Source organism: Genypterus blacodes, unplaced genomic scaffold (assembly GCF_046128005.1).
Source record: "Genypterus blacodes isolate CSIRO-AG114 ecotype Tasmania unplaced genomic scaffold, CSIRO-AGI_Gbla_v1 ptg000093l_1, whole genome shotgun sequence".
NCBI classification, from domain to species: domain Eukaryota; kingdom Metazoa; phylum Chordata; class Actinopteri; order Ophidiiformes; family Ophidiidae; genus Genypterus; species Genypterus blacodes.
In genome coordinates, this window is record NW_027466897.1 from 2,361,958 (window position 1) to 2,389,206 (window position 27,249).

At 44.5% G+C, this 27,249-nt stretch overlaps 1 protein-coding gene across 1 annotated transcript; it reads left to right on the forward strand.

Annotated features, from left to right (window-relative positions):
- Positions 1-6,314: 6,314 nt before the first annotated feature.
- wnt6b (wingless-type MMTV integration site family, member 6b) lies at positions 6,315-25,249 on the forward strand. Its single transcript, XM_076159224.1, has 4 exons — positions 6,315-7,043; positions 15,296-15,516; positions 20,887-21,245; positions 22,680-25,249. The coding sequence occupies exons 1-4, from the start codon at positions 6,964-6,966 to the stop codon at positions 23,139-23,141; spliced, it is 1,122 nt and encodes a 373-aa protein (XP_076015339.1). The 5' UTR covers positions 6,315-6,963; the 3' UTR covers positions 23,142-25,249.
- Positions 25,250-27,249: the final 2,000 nt, after the last annotated feature.

Genomic DNA, 27,249 nt, shown 5'->3' on the forward strand with positions numbered 1-27,249 from the left:
GCCTTATGCGATAGACTTTAGAGGCTTTAGTTCTGAACCCTTGCTGTAATTTAGAGCACTTCAACTAGCCTTATACAACTTAGCTTCAAAGTTTAGCAGTGAATGAGCAAGATGGTCAATGATAGCAATAAAATAAACAAGAGCCATCGTCAGGTCAAACAAAGACACAAGATGTTAAACCAATCTGCTTTTATCCTGTAAACCTCAAAATATACAATAATTCTTAGGGCAGTTTAAGTGATAAAAGCTACTTGTTATGGTGGTCAGATCTAACCTTTGAAACATTCAGCAGGTTGAATATATTCTCTTCCACATCATTGCCAAGTTGTTAGATCCAAAGTGCCGATAGATTGTTTTGGATTGGATCTTTTGAATTTGCCTGATCTATGCCCAGTTATGATCAGGTCACCAAGCCTATGATAACAATTTACACCAAATTATGCATCTCTGGCTGGCAGTTTACATCCACTCTAAGCAAGAGGCAGTTTCCTGGGAAAGAGTTTAATCCATTACCTGCTGTGACAAGACCACACTTTTGCATAACTTTAGTTTCTTCCTCTCTCCAAACCTTTCTGCTTCTGGACATGTAACATCATGTGGCAGAAGGAGGAATCAATATTTTATACAACAACCGCTCTCACTTTCTCTCTCTCTCTGTGTGTGTGTGTGTGTGTGTGTGTGTGTGTGTGTGTGTGTGTGTGTGTGTGTGTGTGTGTGTGTGTGTGTGTGTGTGTGTGTGTGTGTGTGTGTGTGTGTGTGTGTGTGTGTGTGTGTGTGCCAGTATGAAGGAATTCCATGAACATGCCTCTCTCTTGGGGATTCCAGGGATGACTGTGGTTTGTTTTAGAGAGGTTAAGACTATCATATGTTTCTGATTTAGGTTGTCAAATCAAATATTAACTCAGATGGGATTACTAATCACTTTCGATAATAATCGCCTGGGAATTACATTTAGTTGACTTTGCAGCGCAGGCGAGGCATCGGTCCTCAAAAAACAAACGGGCACACGTGTGGCGTGTGAGAGAGAGAGAATCACATCCAGAGATAGGTGGTGCATTCTGGCAGACAGTAGGAATCCATTTCACGCCCAGATGAAAGCAGTGTGAGAAGGGGAATGTGTGTGTGTGTAGCGTGTGTATGATAGGTGTGGTAGGACAAGGGTTAGGCCTGTTAACTTTTCCGAGGTGGAGACGGGTGGGAGGGAACACTTCATAACTGGGATCAATGCTCAATCAATTACAAATCCAGGTGGAAACCACGATGCATTGCAAATTAAATTTTAATCACTCTTTTATCTGCATAGCTAGGCCTTGGTAGAGTCAAGTCTCTTTGTATACAATGTCTCCAAGGGCTTTACAGACCCACAACATCAGGAGCTTGGTGTGATGTATTCCACTGCATGAGGTCAATTTTTATAGATTCACTCTGAATTGTTTTATATGAATGTGATTTGGCCCTAATGGTTTGCAGGATCAGAGTAAAGTATAATAATTGGCACATACAGTTTGACTCATGACATTTTCATTATAGAAAAACTTCCAGCATTATAGATAATGGTAGAATGTGGCACACTGGCAAACTCAGGGGCTGGATCCGTATTTAAACAAAGTGACTAATCAACTGATTTGACTTGTATATCAAATGTATTGATCACTAACTCTTTTGAGGCAAAAACATCACCTAGATTTCACGTAGACAACATTTCCCATTTGACTGAAACAGCTCTTGAGGTTTGTGTGATGGTGTGTGTAATGACGAGTTTAACCAACATGTAAATGTGGAACACAGCAGCAACACATCTTTCAGGGAAAATACTTTCAAAGGCAGCTACTGTAGCTGGCTTTTGAATTTAGGGCAGTGATTACATGTTGCTATTTGCCTTTGCTCGCACTTTAAATCTGGTCTGGTCTGTTTTATGAATATGGTGAAGTCGAGGACAAACCCTCTTAAGAAGACAAGAAAAAACTCAGAGACAAAATGACGCAATCCTTCATCTATTCACATAATCTCCGACCCCGACCCCACCCCCTTCTCATGGTCACAAGATATTTACCATTTTGCTCTATGCACCGAGTACAATATTTTAACGTCATCTTTAATGTATATATATACATTCTCGATTCACCTTGCGCCTTGCGAAGCCTTTACGTTTTCTGCTGCGTTAGACCAGATTTCAATATTTTTGCTCCATGCATTCTAGCTACTTTCTGTTCTGAGTAGATAATATGGAGTAACCGCTGTCTATTGGATAACATATGAGGGGGCTTCCAGTGGACAGAAAGCAACTTTTTCTGTTCCTGTCAGGCCAGTAAACCACACCCTTCGCTGAGGCCGCAATAAGTTCAGCAAAGAGTCATTGTTACGAATTAAGATGGTTGGGACACAAATAATATTCTCAACTAAGATGTTAGATATGGCTCTCCTTAACAAAGTTCCAGACGTTTTAAAACCGTGTGATCAAATGTCACCGAGGAATGAAAAATGGATTCAAACTTCAAGGGGTTAAATATGTATTTCTAATGCTAAACACTTCAGGGCCATTGTTTCTGGAAGAGAGTTTGACAATAGTCCAAACTCTGCTCCAGTTAATGGGAGAATTTAGATGTAGTATACATCCAAACCATCCCAAGGGTCTTTCCTTTATCAGATCAATTTGATTAGTATTTGAACAGCACATATATATTTTATCCAACTTGGCTTGAGATGGAATTTTGTGTGTGTGGAGGATGAATGGGTTGTTCCCCCAGCCGTGGCACCGCATAGGCCTGGAGTGATGATCTAAGGGCCGCAACATCCTGTACGTGCTTTAACTAGGCAATGTGTGCATATGGACGTGACATCATGCATATCCTCAGTCACTCCGAACTACAGGGGGCAGTAGAGTTTGTGAGACACAACGGAATAATTGATACGCTACTTCTTGTCCTTTACTCTTGTTCTTGGACAAAGTTTCATTATCCTTGCAGGTGTTTTATAAATGATTATGTGATTTCAGGTAATGATAATGACATTTACAACATTTCTAATCACCGTTTTTCGTTGTCCACATTCCAAGTGAGCCAGTTTTACGCCAAGTCCCATTCAAAATCACTTTGTGAATGAGAATGAGTAGAGGTGGGAAGACCGCTCAAAGTGACGTTTACAGCTCATGGGGCAGATTTTATCTCATGAATGTGTCCCAGCTGTACTGATTACATCTACACCTGGTTACCTGACAGAGTTCATTCAGCCAGATTATGAGGTCAGTAGCAGCAGTAGCAGAAGTAGTATTCTAAGTGCAGTAAGCTCATACCATACATTAACCCATAAATTCCATTCGGTAAGGGGAAAGGTGTTTTGTCTGTGTTTGTGTCTCTGTATGGATCTAGTGTGGGATTCAAACCTTACGCAAATACCGCTGCATCTGATGTTGCCTTCTATTTCCAGAAGGCATCTGCAATTTAGCTGAGATTGTACATGCAGTATGCAGGGTGAAGGTATTAATACACGGAGGGTAATCGCATTTGGAGAAGGTCAGTGCAGCTCAGAGTCTCTTGTCTCAAGCCAGGACCACGGTGGTAGAACATGGAACTGGGCAGGGGCCGGAATTTGAACCATATACACGCAGTGCAATATGTATACAGCATGTAGGCTCATAGCCATCTGGTTAGGGGCTGTGCAGTGTCTCCTCCCAGCAGGCAACTATAGCTGTGAGCCAAGACCCCAGGCCCAACACCCTGCCGGACTTTGAAATCAGATCTTTATTGTCCATAAAGCTTCAGCCAAGTATGAAGAATCAGCCCTCCCTAACAAAACACACTCACCCAGCAGAGAGACGAGGAGAGTGAGAGTGAGAGTTTGGGGGTGGGGGGCACAGAGAGAGAGAGAGAGAGAGAGAGAGAGGGATGGATCCTGCAACATGGAGCCTGAGTTCGTTTGATGTGTTGATTGTGCGCGTGCTCTAGGATTCACACTGTAACTGCAAACACTGGAGCAGTAGTGTCAACATCTCTGTGGTCACTGTGTATAGGTTAAAACGCTGATCTCCTAGATTGCTGTCATCTTTGTTTTCAGTGTTGAGCAAAATCCAAAGTACAGTAGTTTTAAGATGTGCTGGTGCAGAGCATGATTGATTTATGTTTTGTTGTTGTTTTCCTGTGGTTATAGAATTTAATCATCCAGATTGACAATAGGCCCTTCCACACACATATACCAAAACAAAGCATCACAAGTGCTGGATTGTTCCTGATATATAATAATAATAATAATAACCACCATCTTCTCACTTAAATCTGAAATTCCCATTAAGACAGGAGGTGGGATCCTTCATCCAAATCAGTAAGTGGCAGAAAGACACCTAAAGGCTGCTTTGGGAAATGTAAAATGTAGAGAATGAAGAACGGCTAGGCAAAGCAAAAAAGTATACAGTTTTGTTTTGTTGTTATTTGATCACTAATAAGCACTAAATATCTGACTTATTCAGGACAGAAGCTCCCTGGTCTCCAAATCAGAAATGTCCAGAAATGTTCCCCAGTTTCTCCCAGAAACAAAAAAGAATTACTATCAAATTAAAACTAAAATGAGACCTGTGTCTCTCTGAAGCAACAGAGAACTGAGGAAGCCTGGACCCACCTGTGGATTAGCAGATAATCCATACATCACTTCTGAAGTGTAGAGGAAAGGAGAAAACAATGGGGTGGATTCAGAACGGCCCGATTTAAGATAACTAGAGGCTGATCTTCTACTGCAGAGCCAACCTAACCTGATTATGAGAGATGACAAAACCCCCTCAAAAAGACCAAAGCCGAGATGACACAACAGTGATCTGCTGCTGATAGGACGCTGAAAGTATCATGTTTGATTTTGGGGGGAAATTCTGTGACAGTGGAGGAGAAGGAAAGGAGCTGTTTGGGTCTTTCCTCTGCACTGTTATTCTGCTCATTTATAATCCTTATGAGTGTGACAGAAGTGTGAGAAAACAATATATGGGTTCCTATCAGGATGTTATGAAGAGCCAACAATTGAAGTGCCAAAAGTCCTGAGTCGGACTGCTTGGCCTGCAGACTGAAGCAAAACTCTGCACTGTTCATCTGATGGCAATTCTATCCAAACACTCAGTCGTCTTACACCACAAACAAACAATGGTGTCAGTAAAAACAATGTTGTAGTATCGGGCTTTGGGCTCTGATATCTGAGACTCAGCACAAGCAAACCTGACAGGAATTCAAACAGAACATAAACATGAGGAGAGGAGGAGATTTAGATGTAAATGTCCTAAATTGAATCAAGATTCTGCTGATTTCTATGGTATATAACATGATTCAAACGCACTGCATCAAGACAAAACACTGCAGGATCCATAAATCAAACCTTCCTCAGGGCGTCGTATAGATTCTACTTTAAACTGACTTTTGCTACTGTTGACAAGACACTTAAGCTGTAAAATATCACATTTTTACTAGATTTCTGAGGACATTCATGGATCTGACAACACGTTTCTTCATTTTGAACTCGTCCTGTTAAAGAGCTGTACTTGGGTAGGGGTGAGAGTTTAGCTTTATGGTTGCAGTTGAGGTATTAGTGAATAATCTGAGGCCCACATGAGGACAGTGGCGGCGGGCTGGGTGAGTTTGCTTTGTGTTACACTTTGTGATTGATTGCATCACTGCGCTGGAACGAAGTGGGGTGTCAGGGCTTTTATGGGTGACAGCAGTACAGAGGTGTTAGATTTCAATGGATTTGCCCTTGGCCAGATAGGTGATCGTACTACACACGCACGCACACACACACACACTATTGAAACAGCCAATAACGCAGCAATGATTGTGGTGCATAATGCAGGAATAACAGCACATGTGGTTTAAATACAATCACATATTTCTCTTTATGACATTGGGTGGAGAGGAAGGAAAATAATAGGATCTTTTGAGTCGAGACATTGGAGCAACACACCCACACACAGGGCCTCATACCTGCCCCATCACCCGGTAGACAATTGGCACAAATCTCATGGAGGTATTGCCACACACCTGTGGTGACATCATCTCATTCCATAAGCTCTGATTTCGGGCTTCTTACCGTAAACACGCTGTACGTGCGTGCGTGTGTGTTTACCTCCATCTGCTCTCTGCTCTCAGCCAGGTCCTCCTGAAACTAATTGCCCCCCCCTCCCCCCCTCCTCTCTCTCTCTCTCTCTCCCTCTGAATGACAGCGAGGATTTCGTTTTCGCCCGGAGCGACGTCACACCGAGGTAGAGAGAGAGGATGAGTGCATTTTTCCTCCCTCTCTCATCCAAAGAAAACACGCTGACAGACGCGCGCTGTGGCACAGACGCTGCGTACCTGTGAGCCGGTGCGCGCCGACGATCTGCGCCCAGTAGCTCCCCGGTGCGCGTAAAGAGAGCAAGAGCGGACATCCAGATCAACCAGAGCCCAAACTCCTCTGGTCACTTTCACACCAGAATTCGGACGACGGTCCTGCTCTTCTTCACCGTGGTGTCCTTAACTCATCTCACACTTTTTAATCTCTCTCTCTCTCTGAAGCGCGGTGGAGCTCCGAGTGTTCTCTCTCTCTCTCTCTCTCTCTCTCTCTCTCTCTCTCTCTCTCTCTCTCCTCTTCTGCAGCGTTTCCGAGCAGCCTGAGCGGGACTCGGCAGAATCACACTCCCTCGCTGCTCCTTTAGGACACTTTTTTGAAAGTATGTAACGAGCTGCAGGGACGACGATGAAGACATCAACCACACCTTTGGAAGCGGGGTTCTGCTCTCGTAGCCCCATGACTTAACTCTTAAGATGCGCCCAGAAGAGGAGCTGGGTGATGATCGTCTCTCGCTCTTGTAGTCGCACCGTTCCGAGCTGAGAGAACCCGGAATTTCCTATGAATTTCACGAATAATCAAGCTGCGTGTCGGCACCGCTCATCATCATCATCATCTTCTTAAGACTTTTGCTTCTTGATTCTCTGGAGGATTTTTGCCCTGTTCACCATGACGGTTCCTCTGCCGCGGATCCAGCTCGCCCTCTTCTTCATCCTGCTGTGCCCCGTCAACATCATCGGACTGTGGTGGTAAGTGGTGTTTCTTGTGTGTTACCACGTGCTGGACGTTTCCAACTTAATAGCCCCTCTGTCCTGTGTTAGCCCGTGATAAGTATAAGAAATGTAATTCTGTAATATATTCAAATTTTGTAATTAAATCCGAAAGGACCAAATATCAAAATTATAGAAACAAACTAGCGCAGACAAATGACAAATGTCTCTTTACACACCCCTCTGTCGTCAAACACTTATGTTGTCCCAGATAAGACAGTAAATAGTGATACAAAATTGCATACACACAATTTAAAAAGCCTGATTAATGGAGGAGTGAAACCCCAGATACAGGACCCAAATATGGCCCGTGAACCTATATTTGCTATCCTGAATCAAGGTGAAGAAGTTCATTCAGGTGTGTGTGTGTGTGTGTGTGTGTGTGTGTGTGTGTGTGTCTCAGAGACTAAAGTAGGATCGAAGGAGAAAGAAAGGGAGGTGAGAGAGGTGTCTGCTGTTTGTTGCCTGCAGTGATACACAGAGGAGAGAGAGAGAGAAGATGGGGGAAGTTGGTGGGGGTGAAGGTGTGTGTGTGTGTGGGTGGGGGGGGGGGGGGTCAGAGTCAGGAATGTCAGGTGGCCCTCTAGGCGCAGTGGATATGTCATCATAAAACAATCCGCGAGGTGTGTGACAGTCGGACAGACAGACGGCCCGAAGATCTGCTGATAACATACTTTCTGTGTGTGTATCTGTGTGTGTGTGTGTGTTGCTTTTGTTGTCTTGTGTACAACACCGAGTGTGTCTTCTCTCACACACACACACACACATACATGCCGTCAGTGTTTGAATGTGAAGCTTTGTGATATTTTTTTTCTCCTTCTCTCTCCCGGCGAATCCTCCCACTGTTCATTCACAGTCCAGTCAAGGTCAATGTGGGCTGTAGTGTCACTGAAGCTCTGTAAGTCTACTGTCCTTGTATGACTGTCGGATGGACTCTCACACACATACACACACACACACGCACTAACGCTGTAGCTGTTGAGTTCAGGGCTAAACTGCAAGATACACTGGTGAGAGGAATCCTAGTGCTTTTGGTAAATTACTGGTTTGATGTTGCGTTTCTTGTGTAAATGCCGAGTTAACTGCGTGTTTGCGTGTAGCAGCAGGATGGAGATGATGCCAAACAAAGAGTTCACAAGGTTTGGTCTACAGGGTGTCATATAGTGAGTTTAGAGGAGAGGAAGAGAGGAAATCCTTCAAATCTTTGATGATTACGTGGCGATCCGGCCTCCGTGTTATGGCCGACCGTCTCCTTAAGGTGGATCCATCAGAACTATTTGCTTCTTCACATATCTAAAGATTTAGACTTCTTTAAAGATGCCTGAACCCTTAGTGAAGTTATTTTGCTGATGAAGACACAATCAGCTTACTTTTTCAAAATTAAATACATGTACTGACGAGGGAAAACAAACATTATCTTGTTTTTGGACGAGCCAAACCAAAAGGCTGTAAAAGTTGCACTGTGATCATTTAAATGCAAAACCAAAGAATATATAAATCAATTTTCCAATCAATTTTCTAGCATTATGAATACTTTTTGTTGGCAATAAATGCTGAAAAGAGAAAAGAACAAAAACTGTCTTAGTATTCTTTGAATTAACAAGCAACATACTCAGATACATTTTTTCTTTAAGCAATAGAAAGTATCAAACTTTAAATATCAAACTTCCAAATATCAAAATACTAAGAATCTAAGAAGAGTATTTATGATTTGGGATTTTAGTTAGCTTGATTATGGATTTCTTCCAGTGAAGCACAATTTAGTAAAAAAAAAAAAAAAGATCATTTATAATATTTATAAATTTGTCTAAAATCTGAATAATTTTATATTAATTTATCTCTGAATGTGTAACAGATGTTTTGATTCTAGGACAGTTTTAGTTTTTTAGAAAACGAGCAATTCATACGTTTGATTTAAGATTTGATCACAAAACTACAAAAATATCACCAATGATTATTCCTCAGTAGTAGCAGGAGGTCTGCAGCGTCTTGCTGAGTGCTAGCCTGTCAGCATCACAGCGCCCCCTGCTGGATTATCACGGGGGTACAACAAACACAAAAAGCTCTATAAGGAGATTTGACCTGTTCTCGTTGTTGTTGGCTTCCTCCCGGCTCGTGATTGAGGCGTTCTCACACGTTTATATGAAGAGTGTATTAAACCCGACTCTTCCCTCAGACGGTGGTTGCTGGAGGTGTGTCACATGACCTGCTGCTGTACTTCAAAGCCAGATGCTGTGGAGGGAGGGAGGGAGGAAGGGAGATAGAGTTATTCTACAGGGGGTCAAGAAGTTCATTGTGCTGCTTTCAAAGACTTTGTGGGAAAATCTGGCTAACCCTGACTCATAGCAGGATTTTAATTAAAAAATTCTGATATGAGAAGTCGGTCATCTAAACCATATTGAGGATAATCTGGACCTTGAGTCATTATTATTGTGCTTTAACAGGCATATAAAGCACCGTTTGTTGTACGTTCACACAAAAACGCTGCTCTCTATCTCTGTGTGGTCAAATTTAAGAGACAGAACAGCCCGACAAGGACGAGAAAGAAGCAACACACACACACACACACACACACACACACACACACAACCCTATTCATCATTGAAGCACATTCAAGTAAATTTAGAGAGGCGAATGATGGGGAATATGTTTTTCTCGTGAGTATCAAACATTTCTTCCATGTGGGTTGCCAGGTTCTGTAATGTGGGGCAGCTCACTGATCCGTTTCTAACACTTTTACAGGACATTTAGTTTACAGAAAGCTCCAGAGGGATTATGGGCATCAACACGGAGAAAGCTGTTAGGTCCTTTTTTACCCGTCTTGACATACATTGTCTTCTTTCACTCACTTGTGCTTTTTCACACACACACACACACGCACAGAAACACACACAGTGGCCAACTGTGGTGCAGCTCGGGTGAAGCCACACCTGTAGCTGCTCCCCGGTCCTGCCAGGACAATGATGCTCTCTGTTGAAAGCGTGGTGGACATCAGACATCTGTCTCTCTCTCTCCCCCTCTCTCTCTCTCTCTCTCTCCCTCCCTCTCCGTCCCTGCACGAGCTCTGTCGCTCGGAGGAAAATACTCGTATAGATTATGGTTATCGCCAAAGGAATAGAGAGAGCAGAAAGAGAGAGAGAGAGAGGGGCGAGTGATAGAGATGAAATGCAGCGAGATAGCCTCCTCGCTTTCAGAGCCTGGGCTGATTACAGAGCGCTAATCATTTGGCCTGAGAGCAGAGAGAGCAGCTCAGACGGGTCAGGAATGCTTTTGCTCTCTTATACTGGTTTTGACGACAGAGCTCAGTAGGGCTGTGCTCCGTGTGTGTGTGTGTGTGTGTGTGTGTGTGTGTGTGTGTGTGTGTGTGTGTGTGTTACAGCACCGATTTGGCGGACAGCCCACCTGGAGTGTGCCACAAGCCCACAGGTGTACACATCCTGCTTGTGTGTGTGTGCACGTGTGTGTGTGTGTGTAATTTCTCTGTCCTTTGTGTGTTTATATGCGTGTCAGTTCATATTCATCTCATAGGAACAGACCCTAGTTAATCTCTTTAACATGCACTCAGAGACATACAATTGAACACATACACACACATACACACACACACACAAACACACACACCCACACACACCGCCATCATCATCAGCAGAAGAAGAGAATTTCATTGTAACAGATCTTATCTAGTCCACTCCACTCCTCGGCTGAAAAGTTAGATGTCTAATCAGGAGCAGCAAGATGGGAACAGATAAAGATTAAATGACGATATGGGTTTGGCATCAAGTGGAGAGCTGAATGACTGTGTGTGTGTGTGTGTGTGTGAGTGTGTGAGAGAGGGTTTGAGTGCAAGAAGCATGCAGTAGCAATTTATACACACTATAATGATCCTGGGAAGCATACAGAACGTGGGTACGTGTGTGTTCCAGTGTTAGAAATGAAGAGAGTGAGTGACTCCAGGCCAGGTAACACTGACGCGCTGGAAACACGTGATCGATGTGTTTGGTAGCCTATCGCAGTTTGTCTTTAAGGGCACAGAGGACTCTAAAGAGAGCCTACAGAGTTTGCCCTGTGGGTTAGAAGCGATTGATGGAACCTGTAGGAGAAGCTGCACGTGTTTCAAACCGCAGTGATTACCATTGATCCTTATTATTGATTATGATTGAATGTAGCCGTTTCATTGGCTTAACCTTGGAGTGCTCATTTGATGTTGCGTGACCGTTGCGAATGACTCATTTGCAGTTGCGAGGCCGTGAGAATCCGTTAGCTGGCCAGGACTTATTTGGAGATGCACATGCAGATAGTTCACACAGGCAGCAGCCGTGTGATTAGACCTCTAACACACTGGACACTGTGGGGTCAAAGGGCGTCCACTACAAATCCTGGCACACCGTACCAAAGTCTACATGGATTTTTAATTATTCTGTCCCCTCCTCGTCTCACTTTGAACCTTCTCCATCTCCGTGTCCCCCCTGTCCCCCGTCCGTCTCTCTTTCACTCTGCTCCTTCGTCTCTCTCGCTCTCTCTCGCTCTCACTCGGGCGGTTCAGACTAGCGCTTGTCGTGACTGTCTTCATCTCCGGCATACTTTAGGGATTAAGGAGGGATGAAATTCACTCGTTTGTGTGTGTGTGCGCGTGTTTGTGTGTGTGTGTGGAGGGGGGCTGTACAGTACAGTACAGCACTTTATCTATGGTGCCGTGTGATTCTTAATGAAACCTGAGGTCGCTCCCAGCACCAAGTTCTAATCTGCTCACGACCCTGAAGCAGTTGGAGGAGAGAGAAACGCAGACTAAAGCATCTGTTCCCAATATTTCCTCTCCAACCATTTAATATACTGTTGTGCCGATTCCTAAATCTTATATTTCTTTGAACATATCCATATAAAAAGGGTTCTGTTGACAGCTAATTGTATTTACTCCCCTAATGGATGAAAGCAGGTCACCAGATGTAAGGTCTCTCTGCTGCAGGTGAGTCCCATTATCCAGCCTGATTGGGCGACCCGTTGGTGCGTTGTCTTTCGTCTTATCTTTCACTTTATGACCCTTTGTCTCCGCGTTGGAACTTTTTTTATCAGGAGGAGGAACCGTTCATGCAAGGCGGCGTTTCCTTAAAGCCCCCGATAGGATCAGATTGTGCACATCCTTGTTGTCGGTGTTTGTAGCGAGAGGCCGTTTGATCCCAGTTATCTGTTAGTCGAGCTGGATCATGAATGACAGACGGAGAACAGAGGCACTTTGCATGCGAGGAACAGCTGATTTCTATCTGTGCCGCTCTCATGAGGGTGTGCACACGCACGCAGGGTACGCACAGGGAATGTATGCGAGTGTGTGTGTATGTGTGGGTGTGTGTTTATTTGTGTACATGTGCACGTGTAGCTGCTCCATGGAAGAATATTCATTAATCTTTTTTCCAAAGGATTTCCGACTCAATTGATGTTTTGTCACTTTTAGGGTTTTGTTTTTTTTTCCATCTGACTTTTTCTTTGTTTTGTAGACTTTTCTATTGAGGAAGTGATGAAGATGAAGACCTGTCTCAAAAAGTGACTCGACTCCGAACTCCTTAGACTTTCCTTTGTATTTTAGATGAATGAAAATTTAAGAAAGTGCGTGTGGAATCATTTTTATAATAATAATTCCACTGATTCCACTCGACCCTCTGCTCTCCCGTCTGTCCCTCTCTCTCTATTCTTCCCACCCTGCCCTTGCGAAACGTTTAGTAAGTTACTACATCATTTGATAAAAGAACAGTCAGTTTCATAGAGTTCCTGCTGTTGAGGCCACCTATGATGAAGATTTCATGTCGTTGTTGTTGCAAGAGAAGAATGAGGTGAAGGTTTAATCTTACTGAGATGTTAAGGACAGCGGAGTTAAGCTATCTTTTATTTCTTTTATTTAACTATTCATTGATTAGGAAGCATTCTTTCTTAGTGAATGGACACATAATCAATCGCCTGAATTACAGACGTGACAAATCTGCTGAAGTACTACGATAAATTGATAATATAATGAGTTACTTCTGCTGTTCCTTGTCCTCCCTCCTCTGTGGCTGAGCTCAGGATGACATCATGAGAAACGTCTCCTGTGTCTTCATCTGAAGCTTCTGACTCTCACGTCCGCACCACACACAGAACCAAACCCCTGCTCCTTTTACTGCTCTACACCTCCCATTGTAAAACACCCGCCTGGCTTTTGGAAGCTGCTGATGGAGCTGCCTCATGCTCACACACACACACACACACACACACACACACACACACACACACACACACACACACACACACACACACACACACACACACACACACACACAAGCCCCCACACACACACAGACACATGAACACACTGCATACTCACTGCGTACACACATACTCTCTTTGTCTCTATCGCTCATAGACATACATGCAGTCTCTTCGTCGCATTGTCATAGATGTGCAGGTACATGTGAGCATCCTCATCACACACACACACACACACACATTCATTACATTCATTCAATTCCTGTACACACACATAGAAATATTTATAGATAGATGTAAATGCACAAACAACAACATGCCTATGCACAGAAACATAGACGTTCACTTTCATGTACAGATTTTCCTTTCAGTCTCTCTACTCTCCGTCACACACACACACACACTCACACTCACACGCACACTCACACTTTAATGCGAGTCGGTAGATAATTAGAGGTTGTTGGGTGGGAGTGTGTGTGTTGCTAAGTACATTGTACCTGTACCTGCTAATTAACACATACAGACAGGGTATGTATCAATTATCTTCATGACTACCACACACACACACACGCACACACACACCTCCAGCATGCAGGGATCACCCACCGCAGTGACATTACAGTGCTGTTTCCATAGAGATGTTGTCAACAAACTCAATAATCATAAAGGTAAAGCAAGCGTGTGTGTGTGTGTGTGTGTGTGTGTGTGTGTGTGTAGTGTTTTAAGTGTTGTATTTGTGCATGAGTGTGTTCATTATCTCTCCCTGTGATATCCAGATACGGCGGCTCATGTTGTAGGCTTTACACACATTCACTCCTAATCTTCACACACACGTTGAATTATTAGAATGGATTTCAGGGAAACCATAAGTGTAATCCAGGCTGGCTGCCATTATCATAGGTTTAAGTCCCCCGGTGGATAAGAGCCTTTGGGTGGTTTGCCTCTGGGTTCTGCCTTTCCATGACGTCATCGGCTCAAGGTTTCCCACTGAATGGAGGTTTGATTCAGTCAGAGATATGTGATGACATGTTAGTCCACCAGAGAAATGGCTTCATTTAAGTGTGTGTGTGTGTGTGTGTGTGTGTGTGTGTGTGTGTGTGTGTGTGTGTGTGTGTGTGTGTGTGTGTGTGTGTGTGTGTGTGTGTGTGTGTTTTGCATACGTGCATTTTGTTGAGGAAAGGCTCGGCTGCAGGCGTGAGATGTGTGCTTGCATGAGGAGGTGTGTGTGTGCAAATGTGTGTGCGCACATGTTTAACTCAGTATCAGACCGCCAGGAGAGGGGATTGGCAAGAGTGCTTGTTTGGCTTCTTAAAACAAACTCAGGCGGCAGATGAATGATATCAGGCGGTGCGATTAACAGGGACAAGGCTGAATGAAAACCTATGAGGTAGTCTGTTACTTGCTCTCTCTCTCTCTCTCTCTCTGTTGATCTCTCTTTCTGTCCCTCTCTCTCTCTGACTCTTAAATTTGGAGATTTGAAAGTCAGCTGCGGAGACAAATGAGAGGAATTGGACAGAGAGAGCGACTGAAAGTGAAACAGCCGTGGCAAAGAAAGAAAAAAAACAAACAAGATTTTTATCGGCAAGTCATCAATATCATTTCTGCGAGAGAGTAGAAAAAAGACAACAATAATAAGTTGGACAGATTCCTGTTGTGGCACTGAAGTGGCCACAGGACTCTGGCAGCACTTTCCTCTGGTAGAGCCAAGCTCGTCTTTCCCATTAAGCTTTAGAATAAACTATTTATCCCTATTATATACACTCATCTGTCAAAGCTGCTGGGGAGGTCCAGGGCTCACATTAATCAAATATATCATCAAATATACACTCTCACACACACACACACACACACGTATTGTTTCTATATGCAGTGTAGGTCTGTGACGCTGCTGCAATTGTAAGTAAATTTTGTTATTTTTGGTGAAATAATGTCCGTCACTTGACTGATGGAGCAGAGCAGTATTCTATCCCGTCTCTAACATCGAGTGTGTGTTCTTCCAGGGCGGTGGGCAGTCCGCTGGTCATGGACCCCAACAGCATTTGCAGGAAGACGAAGCGGCTGGCGGGGAAGCAGGCCGAGCTGTGTCAGACTCAGCCGGAGATCGTCAGCGAGGTGGCCAAAGGAGCCAGGCTGGGCGTCAGAGAGTGCCAGTACCAGTTCAGGTACCGCCGCTGGAACTGCACCAGCCACAACAAGTACTTCGGCAAAATACTGCAGCAAGGTCAGTGAGACAGGCGGGTAGACGAATACGTACGCGAGAGTGTTGTGTGTTGTGTGTCGGTAGATCTAACTCCTAACTCCACGGGACTTTGTTAGACTTTGCTGAGAACATTTCTGCGGCTCGGTTCGCCGTCTCTTCCAGGAGCTCTGGTAGGAATATTATGAACAGTGTCACGTCCCATCCTTCAGCTGCCTGTACCTTAGGATCTGAACCCGCGACCTCACCACCACAGCCGGTGGCCTTACATCAGCTTGAGGTCAGATCCCCGTCTGATGGCAGTCCAACAGACAAGGCCGCCTGTTGTATTTGGGAGCAGACATATTCATACATGACTGCCTCCTCCTCCTCCTCTTCATCATCAGATGGTGCACGCCTGGATTGATCAGCTAAAATTGCCTTTTCTCTCTTAACATCTCTCGTAAGATCTTTTCGAACGTCTTCTTCCAGCTCTTTGAAGTCTGGTAATACGGCCGGTGTCAGGTCACCGCCAGGCCGGGTTCCTCTGCAATTACTGTGTTGGCTTCTCTGTCGTATGATGAGATTCATAGAGAGCTGCCTGTCTGCGGCTTTGACCGCCACTACAGAGGAGCTTTATCTATCCAACCGCTGTGTTTAACCAACAAACAAGGAGGAGACTATACTGATTGATATGAGCAAAACACACATCTAGCATCTTATGAAACCTCAAATGAAACCTCAATGTCATTCACTCATTATTCAAGTTGTTTAAGTAAAGTTTGTTCTCTGCAAAACTGCATCTCTTCAAATCTACATGTAAACAGATAGAAGAGAGAATTCTAAACGCGTCCCTCAGACTTGTCGCTTTAAAATAACAGATTAAAGTTTGCTGGATTAAAAGTCTTGCGTCTCTGCAGTGCCCCCTACTGATGGAAACAGATTTGCGGAAAAACTTAAAAAGACATCCCCGAACAATCAGCACAGGGGGGCGCGGTCACGGTCCCCCGACTTTTGTTGATACATTTTGGTTCAGTTGAAAATCTTACAAGAAACCAAAACCAAACTGATTCCCAGGATCGGTCCAAACCAAACAGACTCCAGGTTTGATAACAACCAGATTTAACAGAAATCTCTCCGGTCCGTTTGGCTTCACAACCATCACAACTGCCAAAGCTGACCAGATACGTTGTCGGCCTCTTCTTCTTTTTATGTTGAGATTACAACACTGCGGACTCTTACAGAGAGAAAGAGAGAGAGAGAGAGAGACAGAGGGGGAGGAGAAAATAGAAAGAAGACAAAGACAGATTGAGAAAGAGAGAGAGAGAAAGGGCAAGAATCTACCAGCAGAAGACGGAGTGGCTATTAATCATAAATTCCTGCCTGTCTATAAGTGAGGCCAAAGTGCTCCCCTGTTTGAATCCTTTGTCCTCAATTATCTGGATCGCTCACTTAATGCTCGTTTGTCACAGAGTCGTAGCAGTAAATGCCAAAATAAAAGAGGCTTAATAGGCTTTAGAGAGGCTTCAACGGGATGATGAAGGTAATTTACTCTGAACAGCTTTGTGTTTAACCTCAGCAGTGCCGTTGACCTCCCGGCTTCTTTTATAGCCTCGTTTACGCCGGTGTTTGGTTACCTGAAGGCCTCACGTCCACACAAACATTTTTACAGTGCAACAAGGACAAGAACAGGAGGGGAGATGTGACAATCAACAATTCTAAGGCTTCTTTCCAAGCTGTCTGCTCCTCTACAGCTCAGTCATTGTCAATCAATCAATCAATCTGAAGTCATTATACAGCCCTTACCCTATATTGTCAGTAGTTCAGAAAGAGCTTTCCCAGAGCATTTGACTGGTAGGTTGAAAGAAATGAAGATAAGATGAAGAATGAAGAAGATATTGTAGTGCAAGTTTGATCATTTCATTGAGATGCCTCAGTGGTTTCAGGTGTGAAGGCATGCAAGCAGATATGTTATGTACACACACACACACACACACACACACACACACACACACACACACACACACACACAGCCGCACACAACTCCAAACCGTTAAGTTAACACAGCCATGGGGTGTTTGCGTCTGGAGCTCTGTACCTGACTGAGCCGTCATGTTCCTGTCTACACACTGTGGAAAAATATCTCCAGGCCATTTCACCTACTGTACATCTATCTATCTATCTATCTATCTATCTATCTATCTATCTATCTATCTATCTATCTATCTATCTATCTATCTATCTATCTATCTATCTATCTATCTATCTATCTATCTATCTATCTATCTATCTATCTATCTATCATGATTTCACTGTAACACACACACACACACACACACACACACACACACACCAACACACAGTAAGTGAAATGATTGCTTATTATTTGCATTCCTCTTAGAGTTGAACGCTTGTTGCATGAAAGCTCCCAAAGAGAAAAGAGACTGAGAGGTGTGTGTGTGTGTGTGTGTGTGTGTGTGTGTGTGTGTGTGTGTGTGTGTGTGTGTGTGTGTGTGTGTGTGTGTGTGTGTGTGTGTGTGTGTGTGTGTGTGTGTGTGTGTGTGTGTGTGTGTGTGTGTGTGTGTGTGTGTGTGTGTGTGTGTGTGTTCGTATTACAGAGCTTTAACTTGATTTCACAACAGGACTGAAACTCTGCCATTTCATGCCTTTACTGCACTGCAGTGTGAATGAGCGAACATGTCGACACACGGACGGCGACTTACTGAGCGTCTGAGTTTGAGCGTTTCAGCGTTCTCTCTCCTCTCCGTCTGCGCCCGGATCAGGACGACGCTCTGCTCTCCGTTCATCCGCTTTTTCTACCGTTGTCGTTACCATGGTTTCCTTGCTCTCAGCTGTGTTCATGTCACATACAAACCCCGGGAGCGCTCATGACACACAACCGTTTTATATATGTGTGTGTATGTGTGTGCAATATAATACCACCACAGAATAAACATTGGCTCTTCTCCCCCTGGTTGTTTCCCTCGCTCTCTCTCTCTCGCTCGCTCGCTCTCGCTCTCTCTCTCTCTCTCTCTCTCTCTCTCTCTCTCTCTCTCTCTCTCTCTCTCTCTCTCTCTCTCTCTTTCTCTCTCTCTCACACACTCAACGAAGTATAGACACACTTGCAGGGAGCTGTTGTGCTGACAGCTTAATGATCTCCTCTCACCTGATCTCTCCATTTTCACTTTAAGCTCTGCTAAATTAAAGTTTCGATTGATTTCTGTGATCTATCACTTTTGAGTTATTAAAGGTTACAACACAAACAGTGATCGGCTCACATCACAGCTGACTGACTCTAAATAAGACTCGCCAGCGGCTGTCACAGATGTCAGGGCGGTTGGGTTTTGCAGGTTGATGTATTGGAAGCGTTCCTGCTCGGCTTCCAGCGTCTGACTCGGCTGGCACACCATGAGACAAAAACCCCCGAAAAAAAGGTTTTGTTTTTGTTGTTGGATTCCTGCAAAGACCTTATCTTAGTATCTGACTGTTCCTTCTGTTTGCTGTCAGAAATACAGAAAACAATAAAGCTGACTGATCTCCTGCCGCAGTGCCAGTGAGCCACTGCAGGTTGAGGTTGAGGTGTTGCAAATGATACAGAGCAGAGTTTGAGTTCAGCTCAGTTGTGTTGCAGTGTTGATAGATTGCTGAGAGGAACGTTGAACCAAAATGGCTCCTCGTCACGTGAAGCACTACCCAGAGCTTTAAAGTGTGAAGTGTTTGCCTGGTGGTCAGGAACTTTGTGTGTAATGTTAACTAAACTTTCTCAGTATTTAATGAGACATATTCTGATTTGACAGTGGTATACAGTGTTGATGATTGTCCAAGTTGCGTCAACATGTACTTTACACCATTATTGACACACTCAATATCTAAAGTTACCTGTTCTCCATCAGGGTGCACAGTCATAGAAGTAGTAGAGGCAGAAGTGTAATGTTGTCACTGGTCTGCAATACAGATGCTGTCAGTCTGTTTGTAGTCTCTGTGTCATCTTGAATCAAACTCTGGGATCTGAACTCGCGACCATTAAGTCACCAAATGAAGCTTAATAGTTCCTCAAAATCCAGAAGAATAATTTCAGCCTCAACATCCTGAGAGGAGCATTAGAGAGAGGAGCGTCTGAGCTAATCCCTGCATGAAGGGCCTGCTGGGAGTGTGTGCAGCCCCGGACAGGCCCGGGCACCCACACACCCGGTGGAGGTAAATTTGTTTGGAATTCATGTCTGTGAGGAAAATACGAAACTGGGAGCTTCAGAAACAAGACGATTAGGAGACCTGTGTGTCTTTCTCTCCCTTATCTCTTCTGCCATCGTCTGCTTTGTCTCTCTCACACTTGCTCATGTTCTTGTTAGAGCAAAGACGTCACCTGTCCGTCACTGATCGCTTCCTTTTTGAGACTTAGACTTTTTTTAAATCAGTAAACGAGTGAGTGACAGAGTTAGAATACCTCCTTTTGCTTTATTAGAGCTTTAAATGTGTGTGTTTGGTGCATCTTGGAACATCTGGACATCTGTATTGTAATGTTATCAGCCACTCAATCGTTTCCTGATGTTACTAACAACATGTTGAACTAAGAACGACGTGTGTGTGCCGATGCCACTCAAATGAGTCAGATAGATCCAGAGATGCTTTGGGAGGTGACGCAGCTTGATTTGAGCTTTGTTGATCGATTCTGCTGAATAGTAGGAACACACACACACACACACACACGCGGCAATCAATCGCAAACAATTATATTAGAACATGAGATGAACAGTACACAGGAACTATGTATTTATGTGAAATGTCATAAGATCTAAACATCGATGTAAATCTGTTAAATCTACACACACTCACACACACACACCCACATAATTTTGCCTGCAATGGAGACATCTCTGGGTGTTGGGGCGCACAGCTGGTATTGATATCATGGTGTGTGCAGGTCCCATTGCACGCCACCATTCCCTTTGTGTGTGTGTGTGTGTGTGTGTGTGTGTGTGTGTGTGTGTGTGTGTGTGTGTGTGTGTGTGTGTGTGTGTGTGTGTGTGTGTGTGTGTGTGTGTGTGTGTGTGTGTGTGTGTGTGTGTGTGTGTGTGAGGAGCGTTCCTAATGAATCCCATTCACTGAATCATGCGATATGGAGTTGGCAGTGTTGGTGGTGGTGACTGCACGCTCACTGCCTTCCAGCTCACAGGAATAAAAGCCACTTAGGGTCCACACACACGTACACACACACACACACACACACGTGCGTGCTCTCAATACCTAGTCTCGTGGAAAGGTTTATTAAAGGAGATTTGCCATTGAGATTATTATCTAGCTATTGAAACAGAAAGTGTTTCCAAGTCAAAGACCTTAATAACGTTCATGAGAGACGTTTAACTTCATCTTCATCGCCGCTGCAGTAACTCAGAATCTTCCATTTCTCCTTCGCAGATATCCGGGAGACGGCGTTTGTTTACGCCATCACGGCGGCGGGCGTGACTCACGCTGTGACCCAGGCCTGCAGCATGGGCGACCTGCTGCAGTGTGGCTGTGAGGCCACCAGGAACAGAGCGCCGCCCAGGCCGCCAGCCTCATCATCATCATCATCATTATCATCATCATCATCACTGCCGTCGTCTTCTTCTTCTCCTTCCTCTGGAGAAGGCACAAAGTGGGAGTGGGGCGGCTGTGGAGACGACGTGGAGTTCGGTTACGAAAAGTCCAAACAGTTTATGGATGCAAAGAGGAGGAGAGGGAAGAGCGACATCAGGACGCTCATCGACCTGCACAACAACGAAGCTGGCAGACTGGTACGTCCCTTTATACACTTACAGGCTGATGACAACATGCCAGCATAGCATCATGTTAGCCTTATTCTGCCTTCTGCCTTATTTACTAATGAACCTTTCCTGTTAGAGATCCAGGATCATAGAGAAAAGGAAGTGAAGAAGAAGAGCAGTTAGAGAATAAATCTTATATCCTTGCACTTGTTTCACATTTGACCTCAGCACTCCCACAGATCAAGAACAAATAGAATATTAACCTCTACTGTACTTAGGTAAGGTCTGATGTTTCACTTCATTCTCTCATATTTTAGGAACAAAGGCATTGCTTGTCCTATGGAATGTCCCATCATTCCACAAATGTGCAAAAGAGAAAGACATCGCCCCCGGCCATATTTGTGTAGTGCCGTAAGCTGATATTCTAACAAGAATCAAGTTTCTGAAACACAAAAACAAGAGCGTGCCACACATTTTGGTTCAAAGCCTGCGAGGCAGGTAGCGTCTAATGTTTCCACAGCCCTGCTAGACGTGTAAAGTTCCTCTTTGTTGCTCGCTCTGCTCTCCTCTACGGACACCGAGTGAATTATGGCCGAGACGAGTCGAGCTTCTGCCCAAAATGCACCGAAAACCCAACATTTCCCTCCTCTCTCCTCTCTCCATTTGACTTAATGACACGTTTCTGTGCTTTATTGCTCTGAATGTCTCTCATTTGCTTTGATCTGTCAGTATTTGGATGGTCCCACACTATTACACCCACTTGCAAAAATGTTGACACACACACATGCATGCACAAGCACAAACACACGGCTTTGACGCACGTAAGCCGGGGTCAAAGACAGGTAGAGGAGGAGGAGGAGGAGGAGGAGGAGAGGGGTTGAGAAATCAGCGTCTTGCAAATGTGTGTGCAAATTTCTGCAAACGCATTTGTATGTACGTTCATTTGTGTGTGTGTGTGTGTGTGTGTGTGTGTGTGTGTGTGCGTGTGCGTGTGCGTGTCTGATGGGTTAATTATGTGCAATATAAGTGAATGATCTGTTGTCAAGGCTTGTTAGATGTAGGAAGGCCAGAGGCAACGTGGAAGGAGAGGGGGCTGGGAGACTTAAATTCTTTCTGAATCGTGTCTGCTTTTATCTTACCTACAGTATCTATCTGCGAGCGTGTGTGTGTGTGTGTGTGTGTGTGTGTGTGTGTGTGTGTGTGTGTGTGTGTGTGTGTGTGTGTGTGTGTGTGTGTGTGTGTGTGTGTGTGTGTGTGTGTGTGTGTGTGTGTGTGTGTGTGTGTGTGTGTGTGTGTGCGCACGTGTAGTTCTCTTAATTCATCAAAAAGCAGCATTGCTTCACTTAAAATTGTCCTTGTTCCTTTATCCCCTGTTCTGTTTTCCTCCCCCTGTTCGCCCCCATTGACCTCTCTCCTGTCTCCCACCTCTCTCACCTCCTCCGCCCTTCTCCCCCTCTCCCCCAGGCGGTGAAGCTCTACATGCGGACGGAGTGCAAGTGCCACGGCCTGTCGGGCTCGTGCACGTTGCGGACGTGCTGGAAGAAGATGCCCCATTTCCGCGAGGTGGGCGACCGTCTGCTGGAGCGCTTCAACGGCGCCTCCAAGGTGATGGGCGGCAACGACGGCAAGACTCTGATCCCCGTCGGCCAGAACATCAAGCCGCCGGACAAGCAGGATCTGATCTACTCAGACGAGTCGCCCGATTTCTGCCTTGCAAATCGGAAAACCGGGTCACTGGGAACGCGGGGCCGCATGTGCAACAGCACGGCCATGGACATCAGCGGGTGTGACCTGCTGTGCTGCGAGCGCGGCTACCGGGAGGAGACGGTGGTGTTTGAGGAGAACTGCCTGTGTCGCTTCCACTGGTGCTGCGTGGTTCAGTGCAAGAAGTGTTTGGTTCGGAAAGAGCTCAGTCTCTGTCACTAAAGACCTGAACAGTGGGAGCTATAATCACTTTACTTCTTCCAGGCTTTGCCATCGTTTGGTTAGTGTGAGTAGATGGACGGGATTTGAGCTGATGACCAACTTCTCTCCTTTTTCAAAATTTCTGCTCTGACAATACTCTGTCATACATTATTGGACTCCAGTTCTGGCTTTTTGACAGGACAGGACAAGACGTCACCAGAAAGACATAAGGAAGTTATGGGAGAAGAACCACGTGGAAGTATTACACTTCAAACATCAAACATTGGACTGAAAGACGCTGAACTAAAGGAGCAAAGATAAGTATGATTTCTAAACTACCTAGATTGTTCTTGAACGTGACCAAAGAACAGGAAGCAGGAGCTCGTTCTGCTCCTCCTGGATGTGGATTGTAAAGTCAAACCAAAGCTCTCAGCACATCCTAATGGACCTGGTTTACCTGGACTGTGGATTTCCTCTCATTTTTATAAACTGGCCACGACACATAAAACTCTTTGGATTACCTTCTTGTACTACCTTATACTAGACGTCTTCTCTCCTACCTAGGCTGTGGGATCCACCAACGCATCATTGTGAAACATCAGAATCAAAACATCTTGTCATCACATTTCATCCCCAAATCTGGTCATTTTGCCTGTGGGTCTCGGTTTCATCAATCACTCTTCCTGTCTTAACTGATGATGTTTTTGATTTTGAATTCTACTACTGTGTCAAACAAAAGGGAGGGGGGGGGGGGGGGGGGGCGGCGTCACATTTGTCACACTCGGATGCTGTCGGCGGCGTGTTTGTAAGCGTGAAATGGACCTGCCAGCAACGGCTGTTATTTATATAAAGATATGATGACAAGACTACTCGCCTCCGTCTCTCTCACAAGCACTTTGAGACGCCGACGTCCCAAAGACGCTTTTTGGCCGTTTCCTTCCGAAAACCAAAAGAGAAATCCTTGTTTGATGTATTACGTTTATCTCTTATGATATACAGGGCTAATGTAATATTGCACTTTCAATGTTAGCTTTTGTTTGATGCGTGAATGTGCGCGTGTGTGTGCATGTGTGTGTGTGTACAGTATTTGTGCAATTTGGCCAGTTATCATGTTATATCTCCTCTATATCTTCCAGTTGCTGTCAGATGTTAAATGTTGGTTATTGAAAGCACACTGACTCTCTGTCTGTCTGTCAGGCAGATAAGATCTCCTATTTGTTGCTCGTCCCGTAAACCTTCTTCACTGCTAATGTTTGTTTCCCCTAAAGCTGTCATGTCGTCTCTGTTACACTTCAGTTTTACAACCAGATAATATACAGTATGTTAAGTAGAATACCACGCCGCTTCAGCTTGTTCTCTTTGGTGTGATTGTCGGCTCTCGGGCTGCTTAAATACTGAGGGAGTCAACCAGGGAACACACACACACACACACACACACAGAAAACAGTGAAGTCTAAGCTCTTTTAAAAACTCCATTAGACAAAATTTGATTCACCCATGTTATTCTTTGGTCCTCACAAATGGTGGTTCCTTGAATGGTTCTAAAGTTTAGAACCTTGTGATGTGAGGAGAAGTTCCTTTTTTTCACACACACACACACACACACACATAGATAAAAGTCTACGTAGCCGTTTCCTGTATGACCCAGACATCTTTTCTTTGCAGACCCTGAATCAAAGCAGAGCCGAGAGGCCGAGTTAATATTGGACATTTTATTGTTGACTAATATTGGGCAGAAGTTAGAATTTTTATATTTTCGTACCTTCTTAACGGACACTGGATGGGAAAAATATACAACCACATTCACGATTCTCAACTGACTTTATGGCCTTTGTTCATCTTTATGTACTTTGCCATGCGATCGGGCCATTTCAATATTTAACATGTTTAAACTATGTATAAACTATGAACTGCAACATATTCTTGTCCACCAGCTACCAATTTGTTCACAAACATGGTAGGATTCATCATTTGTCATTATTTAAACTCATAATCATAAAACTCTTCCATTTTGTACTCTACATAATTCCATATCTGGATGTTGTGCAGCCATTTCAATAAGCATCGGTGTAAAAAGTGATTACAAGTTTTTTAAATCACATGCCAAAAATTATGCAAATAAAAAGTAAATCATTCTTGTTGACATTTACTCATTTTCCTACCTACCAACTTATCGATCAACCTACCTGTCTACCAGCTAACCTACCCACCTGCCCATCTACACAACTGCCTACTTACCAATCAACCATCCTAGTGCTTACCTACCTACACACTAATATACCTACTTACCTTCCTACATACTAACTGATTTACATACATATCCACCCTGTCTGCTGCCTACAAATCAGTCTTCTTACCAACCTGCCTTCCTGCCAACCTACCTACCAACCTGCCTATACGCTTACCTACCTACGTACCTACCTACCTACTCACCCCCTCCACCAACTAACCTACTTACCCACTAATGTAATCAACCTACCTACCTATAGTACCAACGTCCTACTTACCCACTAATATGACCAACCTAGAGTATCTACCTACCTCCCTACAGTACCTACCTCCCCATTAACGTACCTACACTTCCTACCTACCTACCTATCTACGTACCATCCTGCTTATAAACTAACCTACCAACGTACTTCCTACCTACAGTACCTACAGTACCTACCTACAGCACCTAACCACCTGCCTACCTACCTGCAGACCCATGTACCTAACTACCTTCCTATCTATCCACCTACCTACAGACCTATGTTCCCACCTACCTACCTACCTACCTACAGTACCTACTTACCTACAGACCCATATACCTACAGACCATGAACCTACCTACCTACATGTACCTACCTACAGTACCTGCCTATCCACTAACATACCTGCAATATCTACCTAATACACCCCACCCACCCACCTTACTTGTGCCCCCCCTGCTTGCCCCCCCTGTGTTCCTCCCTCCGTACTAACTACCACGCTGGCTGTCTGCCTGTCTGCCTCTCTATTACTTAAACAGATGAGCAATTTCCAGTCGACTGTACTTGAACTCTTCTTTGGCAGGTCGGGCCACGCAGACAAACCCACATCACTTAAAATGCAGCACTTGACTCTTCGCGTCAACATCTCAATGCAAAACGAAACAGATGGTTCAGGGAAATCATTTTGTAGGCATTTGCAGACTATTTTATCCCTGAACAAATCTCATTATAAAGTATCGATGTCAGGCTTTAGTTTAAATTGAAGCTCCAGATAAAACATTCCATATTACATCACTCATATTTTAGTAAATAAAAGATTCACACCTGCCATTCTTTCTATAAACTTTATACATTTACTGATTAATTAAATAACATCTTATTCATTTATTCCTCCACTTTTCCCTTCAGGATTATAGTTTGAGTGTGACTTGCTTTGTGCTTTCGTTTCTCACTTCACTGATGATTTTCCTTTAACTGGCTCCCTCGTCTCCACACCTCCGCGCCCATTATATCCTTCTGCCACTCAGCAAAAAAAAGTGTTGTTTCAACTTATTTATGCCGCAGAAATGAAAAGAAAAGGGGGGGAAAGAGAAAAGCGGGCCTGTATTAGTTTGAGCAGCGCAAGTCGACACAAGTTCATATTTTCCAGGAATTTGTTGCACCGTTTGTGTGTCGCTGTTGGGCCAACAGTTAAGATGCATACAGGTAACGCCAAAATGACATAGGGCTCTAATCTCCTCTCCTCCTCCTCCTCCTCCTCTCCTCCTGTCCTTAAGCTGTGCAGGCGTTCAGTCCTTCGTGCGCCAAGCCAGAGAAAATAGACAAGAGAGCAGATAGATTTATTGGAGCATTGGTATAAATATAGTTGCCTGTCGACATCTGTGTGCGTGTGGCTGCATGTGTCAGCCTTTGTCAGTCGACGTGTGTGTGTGTGTGTGTGTGTGCGCGCATGTGTGTGCATCCATATGTGAGTGCACGTGCAGGTGTGTGTGTGTGCGTGTGTGGCCGTGTCAGTGTGCGGCCAGGTTAGGCTGGGCGTGTTTTTCCATGTGTCCCTCTGAGAAAAGAGTGTTGGAATGCAACAGCGTCCCTACTAGAGATGAGTTTGTCTCTGCTTGCAATGAGTGTTAACTGCACACACACATGGAGACACACAT

What these genes read in the sequence shown, in the direction of transcription:
- wnt6b (XM_076159224.1), top strand. Translation starts at nt 6,964, where the DNA reads ATGACGGTTCCTCTGCCGCGGATCCAGCTCGCCCTCTTCTTCATCCTG. An exon ending in CGGCAAAATACTGCAGCAAG is followed by an intron (nt 15,517 to 20,886) that starts GTCAGTGAGACA and finishes TCTCCTTCGCAG; the next exon opens with ATATCCGGGAGACGGCGTTT. An exon ending in ACAACGAAGCTGGCAGACTG is followed by an intron (nt 21,246 to 22,679) that starts GTACGTCCCTTT and finishes CCTCTCCCCCAG; the next exon opens with GCGGTGAAGCTCTACATGCG.